Here is a 15,945-nt window from a genome sequence, read left to right as displayed (position 1 = left end):
AGAGGGATCCATTCTTGCAAACCTGGTTGTTTGAATAGAAAATTTTCTTGTTAAGTTTCAATCCAAATACAACTGTTCAGAGAAGAATGGCATGAAATAGCTTCTTTGGGTCTTAGGAAGAGGTAAAGGATGAAATACAAAAACACAAAAACTGTGCAGGTGGCACAAATTATACAAAGTCAAACGAGGTAACTCATATGAGTTATAGAATTGTGGTTTGCCTTTTTATGCTTTCTTTAATTAAAATCGTATTTGCTCAAAGGCACAAAGGAAAATTTTAATATTTATTTATTTTTTTTTTTTTGAGACTCTCGCTCTGTCGCCCAGGCTGGAGCGCAGTGGCACGATCTCGGCTCACTGCAAGCTCCACCTCCTGGGTTCATGCCATTTTCCTGCCTCAGCTTCCTGAGTAGCTGGGACTACAGGCACCTGCCACCATGCCTGGCTAATTTTTTTTTTTTTTTTTTTTTTTTTTAGTAGAGATGGGGTTTCACCATATTAGCCAGGATGGTCTCGATCTCGTGACCTCGTGATTTGCCCACCTCGGCCTCCCAAAGTGCTGGGATTACAGGTGTGAGCCACCGCACCCGGCAATACTTATTTTATGACTTCAATATTCCATCATTTTCCAATTCAGGTTTAGTCCAGTGGGATGCATACAAGAAGGTTCTTAAAATCTGATTGTCTGCTTAGATTATGTTGTGTACATTCAAACCTTGTTATTTTAAAGCAACAAAATGCTTTAAATCAGCTGTTCTCAATCCTCACTGCGCAGCAGAATCACCTTGAGAGCCATAAGAAATACTGATGCCCAAGTCTCACCCAAAGCAAATGAATCAGAATCACTAAAGGTGTCATCCAGGCATCTATATATATATATATATATAGAGAGAGAGAGAGAGAGAGAGAGAGAGAGAGAGAGAAAGAGAGATACAGAGTTTTGGTCTTGTTGCCCAGGCTGGAGTGCAATGGCAAGATCTCGGCTCACTGCAACCTCCGCCTCCTGGGTTCAAGCGATTCTTCTCCCTCAGCCTCCCAAGAAGCTGGGATTACAGGCATGTGCCACCTTGCCTGGCTAATTTTGTACTTTTAGTAAAGACAGGGTTTCTCCATGTTGGTCAGCCTGGTCTCGAACTCCTGACCTCAGGTGATCCACCTGCCTTGGCCTCCCAAAGTGCTGGAATTACAGGCGTGAGCCACTGTGCCCGGCAGGCATCAATATTTTTAAGAGTTCTCAAGTTGATTCTCATGTGTATTCATAACAGAGAACCATTACACTTCCATGTTTAGAATTATGTCATGTTATAATTAATAATATTTATGTTTTTCTAACTACATAAGTAGTACCTGCACAATGCAGAGACCTAGGAAAACTGTAGGAAGCCACAATTTTAAAAAATTATCTGAAATCCCATTACTCCTTTGAGTGTCTATTACTGAGTGTTTTATTTCGGGTGTATATGCATGGAAAGAATAGTACACATTATATGTTTTTTTAAAAATAAGTATGATATATTTTAGAACTAGAAGGCACCCTTAGAAATCATCTAGTATAAATCTCTTATTTTATAGGTGAAGAAATTAAAGTCAAGAGAGTCCCTAATTCAAAGTGAATCATGTAGTTTATTTGGAGTCAGGATTAGAATCCAGGTTTCTCAGAGTGCAGTGGCACGATCTCAGCTCACTGCAGCCTTGACCTCCTGGGCTCCAGTGATCCTCCCACCTAAGCCTCCCAAGTAGCTGGGACCACAGACACAAGCCACTTCGCCTGCCTGATTTTTATATTTTTTGTAGAGACAGGGTTTCACCATGTTGCCCAGGCTGGTCTCAAACTCCTGGCCTCAAGCGATCTGCCCACCTTAGCCTTCCAAAGCACAAGGATTACAAGGGTGAAACACCACACCAGGCCTGGAAAATCATACACTAGTTTTGTTTTCCTTGCAAAACAAAATTTGTGCAAAAACTTTAAAACTTTAATTTCAACTTGAAGCTCCATTTCCATAAATAACCTATTATTTCTAATGATCTTCTAATATTTTAAAAATAACAAGCAAAGCTTTATAGGGAAGACCTTCATCTTTCTCCTGAAGAATTCTAGCATGCATATAGAGCAGCTGCCCTCGCTGTATTCTATGGAACACTGATTCTATTGGATGTTAACAAATGTATTAAGGGAAAAAAAACAAAAAACTGGTTCCTTACTCAAGTAGATTGGGAAACAAAATTAAAGGAGATTCTTTACCAAACCATTTCTTGTTGTTTTCATATGTTATACTAACAGCACTAAGACTCTCTTGGGTGTGTGTGCAGAATATAATATGTAGAATTTCTCAAATTTATCTAATCTTGGAACCATCCTCAGCCTAGTCCTGATGTATTCATTTTTTGGAACAGAGCTTCACAAATAATACTATGAGGATTCCCAGGATAAAGAAATAAATGATCCAGAGTACCCCCACTGAGGCCAAAGCAACTTTTTATTTTTTATTTATTTATTTTTTTTGAGACGGAGCCTTGCTCTGTCCCCCAGGCTGGAGTGCAGTGGCACAATCTCAGCTCACTGCAACCTCCACCTCCTGGGTTCAAGAAATTCTCTGCTTCAGCCTCCCGAGTAGCTGGGATTATAGACGATTGCCACCACGCCCAGCTAATTTTTTGTATTTTTAGTAGGGATGGGGTTTCACCATCTTGGCCAGGCTGGTCTTGAACTCCTGACCTCGTGATCCACCCACCTCGGCCTCCCAAAGTGCTGGGATTACAGGCGTGAGCCACAGCGCCCGGCCCAAAGCAACTTTAATTTAGGTTATAGTTTACACATTTTTATAGCAAGTAGGGGAGTATTTAAGTAGAAAGAATATATGATTCCAATGACTAACTTAATGTTTTCAAAAGTGTTCATTTAAAACTTATTAAAGCAGGGCCAGGTGTGGGCTCATGCCTGTAATCCCTGCACTTTGGGAGGCCAAGGCAGGAGGACTGCTTAAGCTCAGGAGTTTGAGACAAGCCTGGGCAACACAGTGAGACCCTGTCTCAAAAAAAAAGTAAAGTCCAGGCGTGATGGCTCATGCCTGTAATCCCAGCACTTTGGGAGGCCAAGGCGGGCGGATCACGAGGTCAGGAGATCGAGACCATCCTGGCTAACACGGTGAAACCCCGTCTCTACTAAAAATACAAAACATTAGCCGGGCAAGGTGGCGGGTGCCTGTAGTCCCAGCTACATGGGAGGCTGAGGCAGGAAAATGGCGTGAACCCCGGGGGGCAGAGCCTGCAGTGAGCCGACATCGCGCCACTGCACTCCAGCCTGGGTGAAAGAGCGAGACTCCTTCTCAAAAAAAAAAAAAAAAAGTAAAAAAAAAATTATTAAAATATGGCTAGGAGCAGTGGCTCATGCCTGTAATCCCAGCACTTTGGGAGGCTGAGGTAGGCAGATCACGAGGTCAGGAGTTCGAGATCAGCCTGGCCAATATGGTGACACCCCGTCTCTACTAAAAATACAAAAATTAGCCAGGCGTGGTGGCACGCATCTGTAGTCCCAGCTACTTGGGAGGCTGAGGCAGAAGAATTGCTTGAACCTGGCAGGCGGAGGTTACAGTGAGCCAAGATTGTGCCACTACACTCCAGCCTGGCAACAGAGCAAGACTCCATCTCAAAAAAAAAAATGTATTAAAATGTAATAAGAAGGCCAGGTGTAGTGGCTCATGCCTGTAATTGTAGCACTTTGGGTGGCCCAGGTGGGCGGATCACCTGAGGGCAGGAGTTTGAGACTAGCCTGGCCAAATGGTGAAGCCCCATCTCTACTAAAAATACAAAAATGAACAGGGCGTGGTGGTGGGCGCCTGTAATCCCAGCTACTCAGGAGGCTGAGACAGGAAAATTGCTTGAACCTGGGAGGCGGAGGTTGCAGTGAGCCGAGATTGTGCCACTGCATTCCAGCCTGGGTGACAGAGTGAGACTCTGTCTCAAAAAAAAAAAAAAGATTATCTTGAAAATTAGACAAAATTCCATGAAAATCTTTGCCCCAATAGAATGTATATCCATTTTTATGTTTTATTTTGCACAAGTGTAGTTATAGTACATTCACATCTTCGTGTTTGTTTACTTTCAATTTAATTTACTCACATTCATTTATTCAATACTTTCTATGTTCTAGGCAACAGGCTCAAAGATAATATATAGCTTCTGACCTCGGGGGATTTAGGGTTGCCTATAGAAGGGTAGAGATAAGTGCTCAGGACTTTAACAAACAAAATGCAATGTGGTAAGTGCTATTATGCAGAATATAATGCAACAAAGAAGAATGCCCAATAGGGTCAGAAGCTTGAGATAAATATAAGGTTCATCAGAGAGAACGTGGTAAAGACAAAAAGTAGAAAGCAGAAACGCAATCTATAGTTAGGTCTTCCTACAATCAGATAGATACACATTTTAGGAGGGATTGGAGAGGCAAAAGACTTCCATTTCTGCCTTGTTTAAGCAGTCTGCTATGAACACATATTTTTAAAATCAGAAAACAAAGTGGAGGTGGCAATCTTCAGCCTCTCTACGTCATCATCATCATCTTCAAGAGTCCCAACTTTTTAGTTGGCCAAGGAAGCCTTTTTCAACCTTACCTCCCACAGCATCTCCTTCTCCCCAACTCCAGCCATATCAAATAACTTGGAGTCAAAGAAATACAAATTAAACAATAATACAGTACCATTTCAAACTATTAAAAAAATTATAGACTGTGAAATGTAAACGGTGCCATTTTTCCTAGTGGACATTTTCATTTTTTTGTTGTTGTTTGCAGAGGCAAGGTCTTACTATGTTGCCCAGGCTGGTCTTGAACTCCTGAGCTAAAGCAATCCTCTCGCCTCAGCCTCCCAAAGTTCTGGGATGACAGGTGTGAGCCACCACGCCTGGCTCCTGGTGGGCATTTAAAATGAAAATTCTTTAAAAATGTGCATGCTCTTTGATCCAGCAATTCCAGTTTCACTTCTAGGACTATAGGAAATAAGAAAAGACATACAGATATGTTCACGGCAACACTGGTTATAAAAGGAAGGAAAACAGGAAACAACTTAAATGTCCAATAATAGGCTAAATTCTGAAAAAGGTATACAATACAAAACCCAATCACTTTAAAGAATGACATACATCATTTAATGACATGTCATTAAAAAAATATCAATGGTGTTATTTGGTAATGATGTGACACATCATTAAAAACACCACATAACCTAGCACTTTGGGAGGCCGAGGCAGGCAGATCACCTGAGGTCGGGAGTTCGAAACCAGCCTGAAAAACATGGTGAAATCCCATCTCTACTAAAAACACAAAATTAGCCGGGCGTGGTGGCGTGCGCCTGTAATCCCAGGTACTCAGGAGGCTGAGGCAGGAGAATCGCTGGAACCCGGGAGGCAGAGGTTGCAGTGAGCCGAGATACTGCCATTGCACTCCAGCCTGGGCAACAAAAGCAAAACTCCGTCTCAAACAAAAAACAAACAAACCAAACACTACATATGTGGTGGGCACTAATCTCACAAGCCTTGAAAGTAGGTAGATTATCCAACTTTTACATGAAGAGGCTGAAACACAATTGATTTAACTTACCCAAGATCATACAATTATTAAGTGGTGAAACCAGGATTCAAAAGGAGGCCATCTGCTGGGTGCAGTGGCTCATGCCTTTGTAATCTCAACATTTTGGGAGGCCAAGGCAGGAGAATCACTTGAACCCAGGAGTTTGAGAGTAGCCTGGGCAACATAGCGAAACCCTGTCTCAAAACAAAACAAACAAAACAAAACAAAACAAAAGACTGGGCGTGGTGGCGCGCCCCGTGGTCCTAGCTCCTCGGAACGCTCAGGTGGGAAGATCGCTTGAGCCGGGGAAGTCGGGGCTGCAGTGAGCCGTGATAGCGCCACTGCACTACAGCCTCGGCAACAGAAACCCTGTCTCAAAAAACAAAGCCAAAACAAACAACAACAACAAACGCAGGCTATCTGAATACCGAGCCCATGTCCCTTTCCATGCCCACAATGTCGCCTTGCCTTTGTGCAGAATGTGGTTAGAACTGTTTACCTCGCAAGATTACTGTGCAAGTGAAATGAAATAAACACAGAGAGCTCCTGGGACAGAGTGGGCATTCAATACTCAGAAACTACTAAGTAACTCGCTCAAGGTCAAGCTAGGATTTAAACCCAGGATTTGAATCTTTTGTTCCAGGGAGCGCGTAGGAGGTTAAGAAGCTTTTCTTGGCTTCTTTTTTTTTTTTTTTTTTTGAGACAGAGTTTCGCTCTTGCTGCCCAGGCTGGCGTGCAATCGCTCGGTCTCAGTTCACTGCAACCTCCAGCTCCCGGATCCAAGCGATTCTCCTGCCTCAGCCTCCTAAGTAGCTGGGATTACAGGCGCCCGCCACTAAGCCCGGCTAATATTTTGTGTTTTTAGTAGAGACGGGGTTTCACCATGTTAGCCAGGCTGGTCTCGAACTCTTGACCTCAGGTGATCCGCCCACCAATTCTTACCGCTGAGTCAGTATGGGCTTTCCTTCAGCCCCATAAAGTGCACCTCAGAGGTCAGGGAACACATAACAAGCACATTCAAAAGGGGAGCGCGCGGAAGTGGCTTTAGGAAGCACTCAGTCTTGCCTGGTTTTTTTTCCCTCCCTGCTTTTCTAAATCCAAACCCGGACTCCTCAACCCACAGCACCGCCAATTTCCGGGGCGGAAATAACGTCTATATTCAAGCGCCGGAAGTGCATTTGCAGCGTGAGACCAAGCGGAGAACGTTGGTGGGCCTGTTGCGGAGTACGCTTTGGAGTGAGAAGCATCGAGGCTGTAGGACGCAGCTGTTGCCATGACGGCCCAGGGGAGCCTGGTGGCTAACCGAGGCCGGCGCTTCAAGTGGGCCATTGAGCTAAGCGGGCCTGGAGGAGGCAGCAGGTGAGGCACCTGGGCAAGCTGTACGTCACTGTTCATCCCAGAACTGCACCAGAGTGATGAGACCTGAGCCCTCAGGCATAACTCTGAAAAAGATGGGTGGCACGCAGACATCACCTGGGGAGGTAGCGGCTTTTCTGCCGTGGGGGTTTCTCTGCTCAAACAATGCTTACATCAGTCCTCCTGATAAGTCAAAGGACTGAGGAACACACGAGGGGGCTTGGTCTAATCTGAGTAGGTGCATCTGAAGATCTTTATTCCTATGATTGGTAGATCAGGAAATGTGGGATAAGAAGTATCGGAGGTTGCAGCTTTAGTTTTTTGGTTTGGTTTTTTAGGGGTCGAAGTGACCGGGGCAGTGGCCAGGGAGACTCGCTCTACCCAGTCGGTTATTTGGACAAGCAAGTGCCTGATACCAGCGTGCAAGAGACAGACCGGATCCTGGTGGAGAAGGTACAGAGGTATAGATGTTACCGTAGTCCATGGGCCAGTTCTGAGTTATACACTCATCCTCTTCTCCTAGGTGGAGTTAACGTAGATAGCTCTTATCCTGAGTATTTGGAAACTAAACTGCTTGAGGCTGGTATTTCGGTATTTTATATATCAGCTACAAAAGTGCTTAATAGTTTGAAAAATAGAAGATGTTTGGAGCATAAGGTATAAGAAAGTAGGTTGAAAACTATCTTTTGGTGGCAACATCTTCCAGTTGAAGTGATCCTTTTTCTACTCTAGTTCCCTTACACCACATATCCAACTGTCAGGATACTCTGTTGGCTTTACCTACTACTTTTTACTGTGTTCACCTCTCATCCCAATCCAAGCCACCATCCTTCATCTAGATATCTGCAGTAGCCCGGCTAATTTTTGTATTTTTATTACAGACAGGGTATCACCATGTTTGCCAGGCTGGTCTTGAACTCCTGCCCTCAGGTGATCCATCCGCCTCAGCCTCCCAAAGTGCTGGGATTATAGGCATGAGCCACCGCGCTCGACCCGGGCCTATTTATATTTCTAATTTCTCCTGTCATTTTGTTACATTTTTTCTAGGAACTTATCCATTTCCTAAAATTTCAAATGTATTGATATAAAGTTGTTCATAATATGATCACTTCCATATATGCAAGATCTGTGATGTTCGTTTTTTCATTCCTGATATTGAATATTTGTCTCCTCTCCTTTTTTCATCAGGCTCACCAGTATTGATTTTTTTTAAATTATTTTCATTTATTTTTATAGGTCACTGTACCCATCACCAGTATTGATTTTATTAATCTTTCAAAAATTCTTGTTTTTTTTTCTAGTTTCTTGAAATGGATGCTTAGTTTATTTTTAGACTGTCATTACTTTTTTTCTTTTCTTTTGAGACAGTCTTGCTGTTGTCGCCCAGGCTGGAATGCAATGGCACAACCTTGGCTCACTGCAACCCCTGCCTCCCGGGGTCAAGCAATTCTCCTGCCTCAGCCTCCCGAGTAGCTGGGATTATAGGCACCCGCCACCATGTCCAGCTAATTTTTTTGTATTTTTAGTAGAGACGGGGTTTCACCACGTTGGCCAGGCTGGTCTGAAACTCCTGATCTCAGGTGATCCACCCACCTCAGCCTCCCAAAGTGCTGGGATTACAGGCGTGAGGCACTGCGCCTGGCCAGATTGCCATTACTTTTAATGGCAAAAACCGCAGTTACTTTTGCAGCAACCTGGTAGTATGTATTTAAGGTTATAAATTTCTCAGAACTCTAGCTGTGTCCCGCAAGTTTTAAAATGTGGTACTTTTGCTATCATATAAATCTATTTTCCATTATAATTTCTTCATGTATCATTGTTAATTCTCAAACATAAGAGATTTTCTAGTTACTATAAAATTATTTCTAGTTTAATATTATTGTAGTCAAAGAATATGTTTTGTACAATTTGCATTCTTTGAGATTGACATTTTCTTCATGGCTCAGCGAGTGGTCAGTTTTTGTGAATATCTTGTGTTTGAAAAGAATGTGAATTCTGCAATTGTTGAGTGCAGTGTTACGTGTCAGTTGGGTTAAGTTTGTTAATGTCATTCAAATCTATGTCTTGATTTGCCTGCTAATTCTATTATTATTTCTGGAACTAAATTAGTTAGATGGCTCTATTAGTTATTGACTGAGGTGTGCTAATCTCCCATTATGTGGATTTATCTATTTCTTCAGTTGTAGATAGGACATTGATAAATACAGAAATACCAGGACAAAAGCAGGGAGATCTTTTTTCCAAAATCAGGAGAAAAAATGACATCTGGAAAACCTATAGGAAAAGGCATAACAGATGGTGAGGATACTTCATCTTTAGTAGAAGAGAGAGCCTTCCTGTGGCAACATGGAGAAGGGAAGAGGTCGTAGAATTGACGAGTCAGCTCAGTTAGAAGCAGGGAGTTGGGAATTCTGTTCATGTGATTTAGCATCAGTGATATGGCAAATGTGGGACTAAGGGTGGTGATCAGAGGGTTAAAATTGTGTGTTTATTTTAGCGCTGCTGGGACATCGCCTTGGGTCCCCTCAAACAGATTCCCATGAATCTCTTCATCATGTACATGGCAGGCAATACTATCTCCATCTTCCCTACTATGATGGTGTGTATGATGGCTTGGCGACCCATTCAGGCACTTATGGCCATTTCAGCCAGTAAGTATTCTTGAAACAATAACCCTTCCATAAGTTTGAAGAATTAAAGGCAGGCCGGGCATGGTGGCTCACGCCTGTAATCCCAGCACTTTGGGAGGCCAAGGCGGGTGGATCGTCTGAGGTCAGGAGTTCGAGACCAGCCTGGCCAACATGATGAAGCCTTGTCTCTACTAAAAATGCAAAAATTAGCTGGGTGTGGTGGCACACGCCTGTAATCCCAGCTGCTCGGGAGGCTGAGACAGGAGAATCACTTGAACCTGGGAGGCAGAGGTTGCAGTGAGCTGAGATCGTGCCACTGCACTCCAGCCTGGGTGACAGAACGAGACTCCATCTCAAAAAAAGAAAGAATTAAAGGTAAATTCTTAGGGACAGTTTTTGGCTAACGGGTATATAGGAGAATGGGGTAATGGTGGTGGCATGGAGGGGAATATAGTGCTTACCATGGTTTTCTGTTTGCCTTTAATGGTCCTATTTGCTGTCTTACTATGGGTCTGTCTATATGAATTTAATATACGGTTGGCTTGACTCATATTGGGGGAAAGAGTTCTTCTGGTTTGACAACTTCTGTTACTCCAACAGCTTTCAAGATGTTAGAAAGTTCAAGCCAGAAGTTTCTTCAGGGTTTGGTCTATCTGATTGGGAACCTGATGGGTTTGGCATTGGCTGTTTACAAGTGCCAGTCCATGGGACTGTTACCTACACATGCATCGGATTGGTTAGCTTTCATTGAGCCCCCTGAGGTAAGACAAAAGAAAAGCTGAATTTGGGTAGTTGTAGTATACAGTGAATAGCTGACCTACTTGATGGTAGGGAATTAGAGTTGGTATTAGAGTTTCTTTCTTTTTTTTTTTTCTTTGAGATGGAGTATTGCTCTGTCGCCCATGCTGGAGTGCAGTGGCATGATCTCGGCAACCTCCGCCTCCTGGGTTCAAGCAATTCTTCTGCCTCAGCCTTCCAAGTAGCTGGGATTACAGGCGCCCACCACCACGCCCAGCTAATTTTTTTTATCTTTTAGTAGGGATGGGGTTTCACCATGCTGGCCAGGCTGGTTTTGAACTCCTGACCTCAAGTGATCTGCCCGCCTTGGTCTCCCAAAGTGCTAGGATTACAGGCGTGAGCCACTGCGCCTGGCCTAGGGTTTCTTAAAAAATAAGAGCCATTAGGAGTTTTTAAGTTGTTATTATTTTTTTTGAGACAGAGTCTCACTCTGTCACCCAGACTGGAGTACAGTGGCATGATCTTGGCTCACTGCAACCTCCGCCCCCCAGGTTCAAGCGATTCTCGTGCCTGAGCCTCCCTAGTAGCTGGAATTACAGGCACCTGCCACTGCACCTGGCTAATTTTTGTATTTTTAGTAGAGACAGGGGTTTCACCATGTTGGCCAGGCTGGTCTTGAGCTCCTGACCTCAGGTGATCCACCCACCTTGGCCTCCCAAAGTGCTGGGATTACAGGTGTGAGCCACCATGCCTGGCCAAGTTGTTACTATTTTTGAAACAAGGTCTTGCTCTGTCACCCAGGCTGGAGTGCAGTCATGTGATCATGGCTCACTGCAGCCTCAACCTCCAGGCTCAAGTACTCAGCCTCTCAAGTAGCTGGGACTACAGGTGTGCACCCCTGTGGCTCGCTAATTTTTGTATTTTTTTGTAGAGACAGGGTTTCGCCATGTTGCCCAGGCTGGTCTTGAACTCCTGGGCTCAAGCGATCTGCCTGCCTTGGCCTCCCAAAGTGTTTAGCTAAGATTAGCTACTGCGCCTGGCCTGGAAGTTCTTTTTTAAGGATAGGCAAAATAGAGCTTGTGGTTAAAGTATTAATTCAGGAAGTTATTTTAACACTCATTTGCCACTCACCTATTCTTTCTTCTTTCAGAGAATGGAGTTCAGTGGTGGAGGACTGCTTTTGTGAACATGAGAAAGCAGCGCCTGGTCCCTATGTATTTGGGTCTTATTTACATCCTTCTTTAAGCCCAGTGGCTCCTCAGCATACTCTTCAACTAATCACTTATGTTAAAAAGAACCAAAAGACTCCTTTCTCCATGGTGGGGTGACAGGTCCCAGAAGGACAATGTGCATATTACTACAAACACAAAGAAACTATACCACAACCCATGACTGAAAATAATATAGAAAACTTTATTTATGTTTCCAGTACAGAGCAAAACAACAAATAAAATCATAACTATGTAAACAAGAGAATAATTGCTGCTAAATCAAGAACTGTTGCAGCATCTCCTTTCAATAAATTAAATGGTTGAGAACAATGCATAAAAAAAGTTGCACAAGTTCCCTTAAATCTATTTTCCTTAATATTTCACTTCTATTTAATACAAGCTGGGACATAAAAATTCTGTTGGGGATACTTGGGGAAGATGTGAGAAACTAATGCTGGATTCAGCTTATACATGATGAAAAGAAAAATAAACCAGACAAAAGGAGCACATAAATACGCATACAGTGTAACTGTTATTTTAATACTCACAATAAGGGATTTTTGTTAGCATGTTTAGGGGGAATGAGGATTGGTGGGATCCTTGGGGCCACAGGAATCTGAGGCAATGGAAGATGTATAGAGTGATCATCCCCCTGCCGAGAGGAACCTGGCATCTGTCAAGCAGATGCTGCAGTTCAAACTTCAGCTTTTAAGATAGATAGATAGATAGCTATTGAAGGCAGAGGGTCAGCAGGAGGATGTGTATTTCTAATCTACCCTGGTAAAGTCATAGGTAAGACTCAAAAGCGGGATCTTATTCAAAAGGTAGGTATTTCCTTTGTCTTCTGTCTTGAAACAGCCCCTTCCCCTAAGGTGCATTCTCTCAAGTTTTCAGTATTGCTGTATTAGCAGTGATTAAAAGAGATGAGAGACTTTGGAGACAATGTAAGCAACACATACAGACATGAAATGCTCTAGACAGAGATGAATATAAATCTGGCCTAATAACCAGTTTTCCATGTAACAGTGATTTTGTGTTTCAGGGGCTGAAGTAGTGGTTATATTAATGGCCACTAATTCCCTTATCCCTTTAAAAGATTTTTACAGTTCTCCAACCACAAACAGCACTTCTAAAACTAACTTTATTTTCTGCCCATAATTTGTTCTACATGGAAAAAAAAAAATTAGTTTGGCCAGGGGTGTGTGTAAATGTGGCAGAATTCGTAGGCAGGCTGACCTTTACAGTATGGGCCTTTAAGATACTGGATCCTGGCCAGGCGCAGTGGCTCACGCCTGTAATCCCAGCACTTTGGGAGGCCAAGGCGGGCAGATCATCTGAGGTTGGGAGTTCGAGCCTGACCAACATGAGTTTCAGTAGAGAAACCCCATCTCTACTGAAAATACAAAATTAGCCGGGCGTGGTGGCACATGCCTGTAATCCCAGCTACTCGGGATGCTGAGGCAGGAGAATCACTTGAACCTGGGAGGCAGAGGTTGCGGTAAGCCGAGATCGTGCCATTTCACTCCAGCCTTGGCAACGAGCAAAACTCCGTCTTGGAAAAAAAAAAAGATACTGGATCCTGCAGGACATGACTCGCTACTGTTAAACTCAACTAAGCAATGGAGTGTTGCAGTGGGAGTTGTAAATAATGCTTCTACCGTCTGTAGGAAGGAACAGAAAAAAAGACTTAAGATCCTATCCGCTTTGCCATCCTGAGTGGGCCTGGAGGTTGAAGAAAGCAAAGGGAACAAATCAAAAATTACTCAATTTCTTTTTTTTTTTTTTTTTTTTTTTTTGAGACGGAGTCTCCCTCTGTCACCCAGGCTGGAGTGCAGTGGTGCAATCTCGGCTCACTGCAAGCTCCGCCTCCCGGGTTCACGCCATTCTCCTGCCTCAGCCTCCTGAGCAGCTGGGACTACAGGCACCCGCCACCATGCCCGACTAATTTTTTTGTATTTTTAGTAGAGACAGGGTTTCACCATGTTAGCCAGGATGGTCTCAATCTGTTGACCTTGTGATCCACCTGCCTTGGCCTCCCAAAGTGCTGAGATTACAGGCGTGAGCCACCGTGCCCGGCCCAAAATTACTCAATTTCTTTAGCTATATTGAAGGTTTTCTCTGTCCTTACAGGGGTCAAATGAACAATTTGTGACACCTAGGTCAGCTTGCTCCATGTCCTATAGAGTAATCAAAGAAGAGTGGCACTATTTGTGACTAATAAATTGAAATTCAAAAACAAACATGAATACAGGCAAAAGAAGTTTCTCTAAATACCTATTCTGTAAAAGAAATGAAGATTTCACATACTTGAAATTACTGCTCAGCCAGCCACATAAGTAGTTTCCCTATGCTTGTAAGCCAGATGTTGTTTGATCAGTAAATTAGTAAATAAAAAGCTGAGCTTACACAAGTATTTCCTTGGCACACTGAACTTTCTTTTTGAAACATATCACTCTGTTACCCAGGCTGGAATACAGAAGTGCAATCCTGGCTCACTGCAACCTCCGCCTCCTGGGTTCAAATGATTCTCCTGCCTTAGCCTTCCGTGTTGCTGGGATCACAGGCATGCACCACCATGCCTGGCTAATTTTTGTATTTTTAGTAGACAGGTTTTCACCATGTTGGCTAGGCTGGTCTCGAACTCCTGACCTCAAGTGATTCACCTGCCTTGGCCTCCCAAAGTGCTAGGATTACAAGTGTGAGCCATGGCACCTGGCCTGAAGTTTCTGAAAACAAACAGAAGACTGTTGGCTTGGCTAACCTCTTAGTTCACAGCCAAGTTTCTGTAGTCAGAATGAAGAATAAAATGGAAAGAAAAAGGGGGAAATGCTTACACTTGGCATTAATTTGAATGCGTCAAGTCTTAACTATGGCTTTGTAGATGAGGCAAAAGATTTCTTAGTGGTAAAATTTCAACAGGTCAATGCTGCCAATCTGTATGCCATTTTAGTAAAGTAGGTAAGGAGAGTAGCCGCTCAGTAACTTTGGCACTAAAGAAAGAGTATGGCTCTAGAACTTCCAATTCCATTGCTAGATGTGCCCTCTAAAAGATGGTCCAGTGCTTTCAGGGAAGGATGTTTAGCCAAGTATTTGTTAAGATTTTTTGACCTGTGCTTAATAAGAGGGATAAAAAAAGGCACGGGGGTGGGGGCAGGAGGGAGAAGAACCTATTGGTTAATGTGCACCATGACCTGCATTTCTTAGACAACAGCTTGTATGTTTTGTCCATGCTGCATAGAGAACCACAGACTATTTCAGTAAATGTTAATAGCTTCCTTTTGGAGTTCTCTTAGTTCAGCCATTTGAAAGGAACCTGAAAGAAATAATTTTTACCTTACCGAAAACAATTTCCATGGTAACACTGCCTGTGTTACAGTGACAGAATGGGTTCTGAGTTAAGAGAAACAAACAGTTGAAGTATACACTGACACAGTATGGAAATTTAAATCTGGTATTTTGGGGGAATGTTTTTGAAGAAGTAGAGGCTGCAGCCATGTTTCAAGTTAGTATCCTAATATAAAATTAGAGCAGTGGGTATACTAAAGAAATATAGCTAAAAAATGTTTGCATCTTGGCTTGCCGAGGATAATAGGTCCAAATATACTTGACCATAAATTCTTTAGTAAGATGAAGCTGTCTCCAGTTGTCATCCCCACGGTGTCATCATTGAACCATGACTTCTGAGATTCATCTTTAATGCTGAATGTGTACTTGACTTGCTTTTTTCTTCAGATGAATTTCTAGCATCCCTTTTACCAATTCATTTATTGGCTCAGCTTGTTAATTCTAATTTGCCTTTGACTGCTCAGACGTGGCTTGAAAGACTTGAGCATTGTTCTGATGTTGAGGGAAAATTTGCTTTTTCTGTAAGGACTGCAGATCAGATGGGAGCTCTTTTACACAGGTACTTGAGGCTCAGCTCATCAAGAGTTCAGTATGATGTGTACAGAACACAGGCTTCTAGTTGAGTGGGAGTGGTAGTATTGAGCTGGCACTTCCATGGAGGATGTAGGCCTTTTAAGAAAACAGGCCAAGCACAGTCATTCAGAGTAGGTTATGAATAAATGGTGATCACTTCACTGCCACCACCCCGGACAAGTAGGACTCGCTCTAGTCCCTCGGTAAGCACCTCTAGGAACTCCATGTCTTCAAAACTTGTCAAGGAGACAGGCAAAAGAAGAGCACAAACTTAGAACCTGGCATCATCATAATCTGAGGTTATCTGATCAGAGCTACAAAATTAGCTGCATAATTATTATATATTCAGAAAAGTCTGAACTTTGGATTGAATTTAATCCTGTGAAGTAACCAGAGATCCAGTCCTTTTGCATACATAACACAAGACTCTCATTTGTGTATTTAAAAAATGGGAAAACCTACAAGTGTTATTCTAAATAAGATAAAAATGATGAAAGAAGAAAAAAAGCCGTAATAGGGCAGCTAACAA

At 43.0% G+C, this 15,945-nt stretch overlaps 2 protein-coding genes across 7 annotated transcripts in view; one reads left to right on the top strand and one right to left on the bottom strand.

Moving 5' to 3' along the window:
• Positions 1 to 6,726: 6,726 nt before the first annotated feature.
• On the top strand, positions 6,727 to 11,840 carry EMC4 (ER membrane protein complex subunit 4). 3 transcript variants are annotated; one of them, XM_030814353.1, is made up of 5 exons: positions 6,727 to 6,922; positions 7,258 to 7,380; positions 9,417 to 9,570; positions 10,150 to 10,310; positions 11,438 to 11,840. In XM_030814353.1, exons 3-5 carry the CDS (start codon positions 9,459 to 9,461, stop codon positions 11,471 to 11,473), a joined length of 309 nt encoding a protein of 102 aa, XP_030670213.1. In that variant the 5' UTR covers positions 6,727 to 6,922; positions 7,258 to 7,380; positions 9,417 to 9,458; the 3' UTR covers positions 11,474 to 11,840. The 3 variants fall into 3 exon arrangements, with proteins under 3 accessions (XP_030670213.1, XP_003272838.1, XP_004088325.1); XM_003272790.4 differs by having other exon boundaries at positions 6,728 to 6,922; positions 7,258 to 7,372; XM_004088277.3 differs by lacking the exon at positions 10,150 to 10,310 and having other exon boundaries at positions 6,728 to 6,922; positions 7,258 to 7,372.
• The window catches only part of SLC12A6 (solute carrier family 12 member 6), a 107,121-nt gene continuing 102,856 nt past the window's right edge, over positions 11,681 to 15,945 (bottom strand). For 3 of the 4 annotated variants that reach the window (XM_003272786.4, XM_003272788.4, XM_003272787.4), the window contains one exon: positions 11,681 to 15,644. In XM_003272786.4, coding sequence (XP_003272834.1) covers positions 15,553 to 15,644 — 92 coding nt within the window. In that variant the 3' untranslated portion in view covers positions 11,681 to 15,552. The remainder of the gene's footprint in view (positions 15,645 to 15,945) is intronic. The other variant, XM_030814352.1, reaches the window with a different exon arrangement.

The sequence above is a fragment of the Nomascus leucogenys genome, chromosome 6 (genome assembly GCF_006542625.1).
Source record: "Nomascus leucogenys isolate Asia chromosome 6, Asia_NLE_v1, whole genome shotgun sequence".
NCBI classification, from domain to species: Eukaryota; Metazoa; Chordata; class Mammalia; order Primates; family Hylobatidae; genus Nomascus; species Nomascus leucogenys.
Note: the sequence above shows the minus strand (reverse complement) of the source record. Positions and strands in the feature narration are given on the sequence as shown.

Bases quoted from the DNA above. Each gene is read 5' to 3' on its own strand.
- EMC4 (XM_003272790.4), top strand. From the start codon at position 6,837: ATGACGGCCCAGGGGAGCCTGGTGGCTAACCGAGGCCGGCGCTTCAAG. The intron at 6,923-7,257 runs GTGAGGCACCTG...TTGGTTTTTTAG, and splicing joins GGGCCTGGAGGAGGCAGCAG to GGGTCGAAGTGACCGGGGCA. The intron at 9,571-10,149 runs GTAAGTATTCTT...TTACTCCAACAG, and splicing joins ACTTATGGCCATTTCAGCCA to CTTTCAAGATGTTAGAAAGT.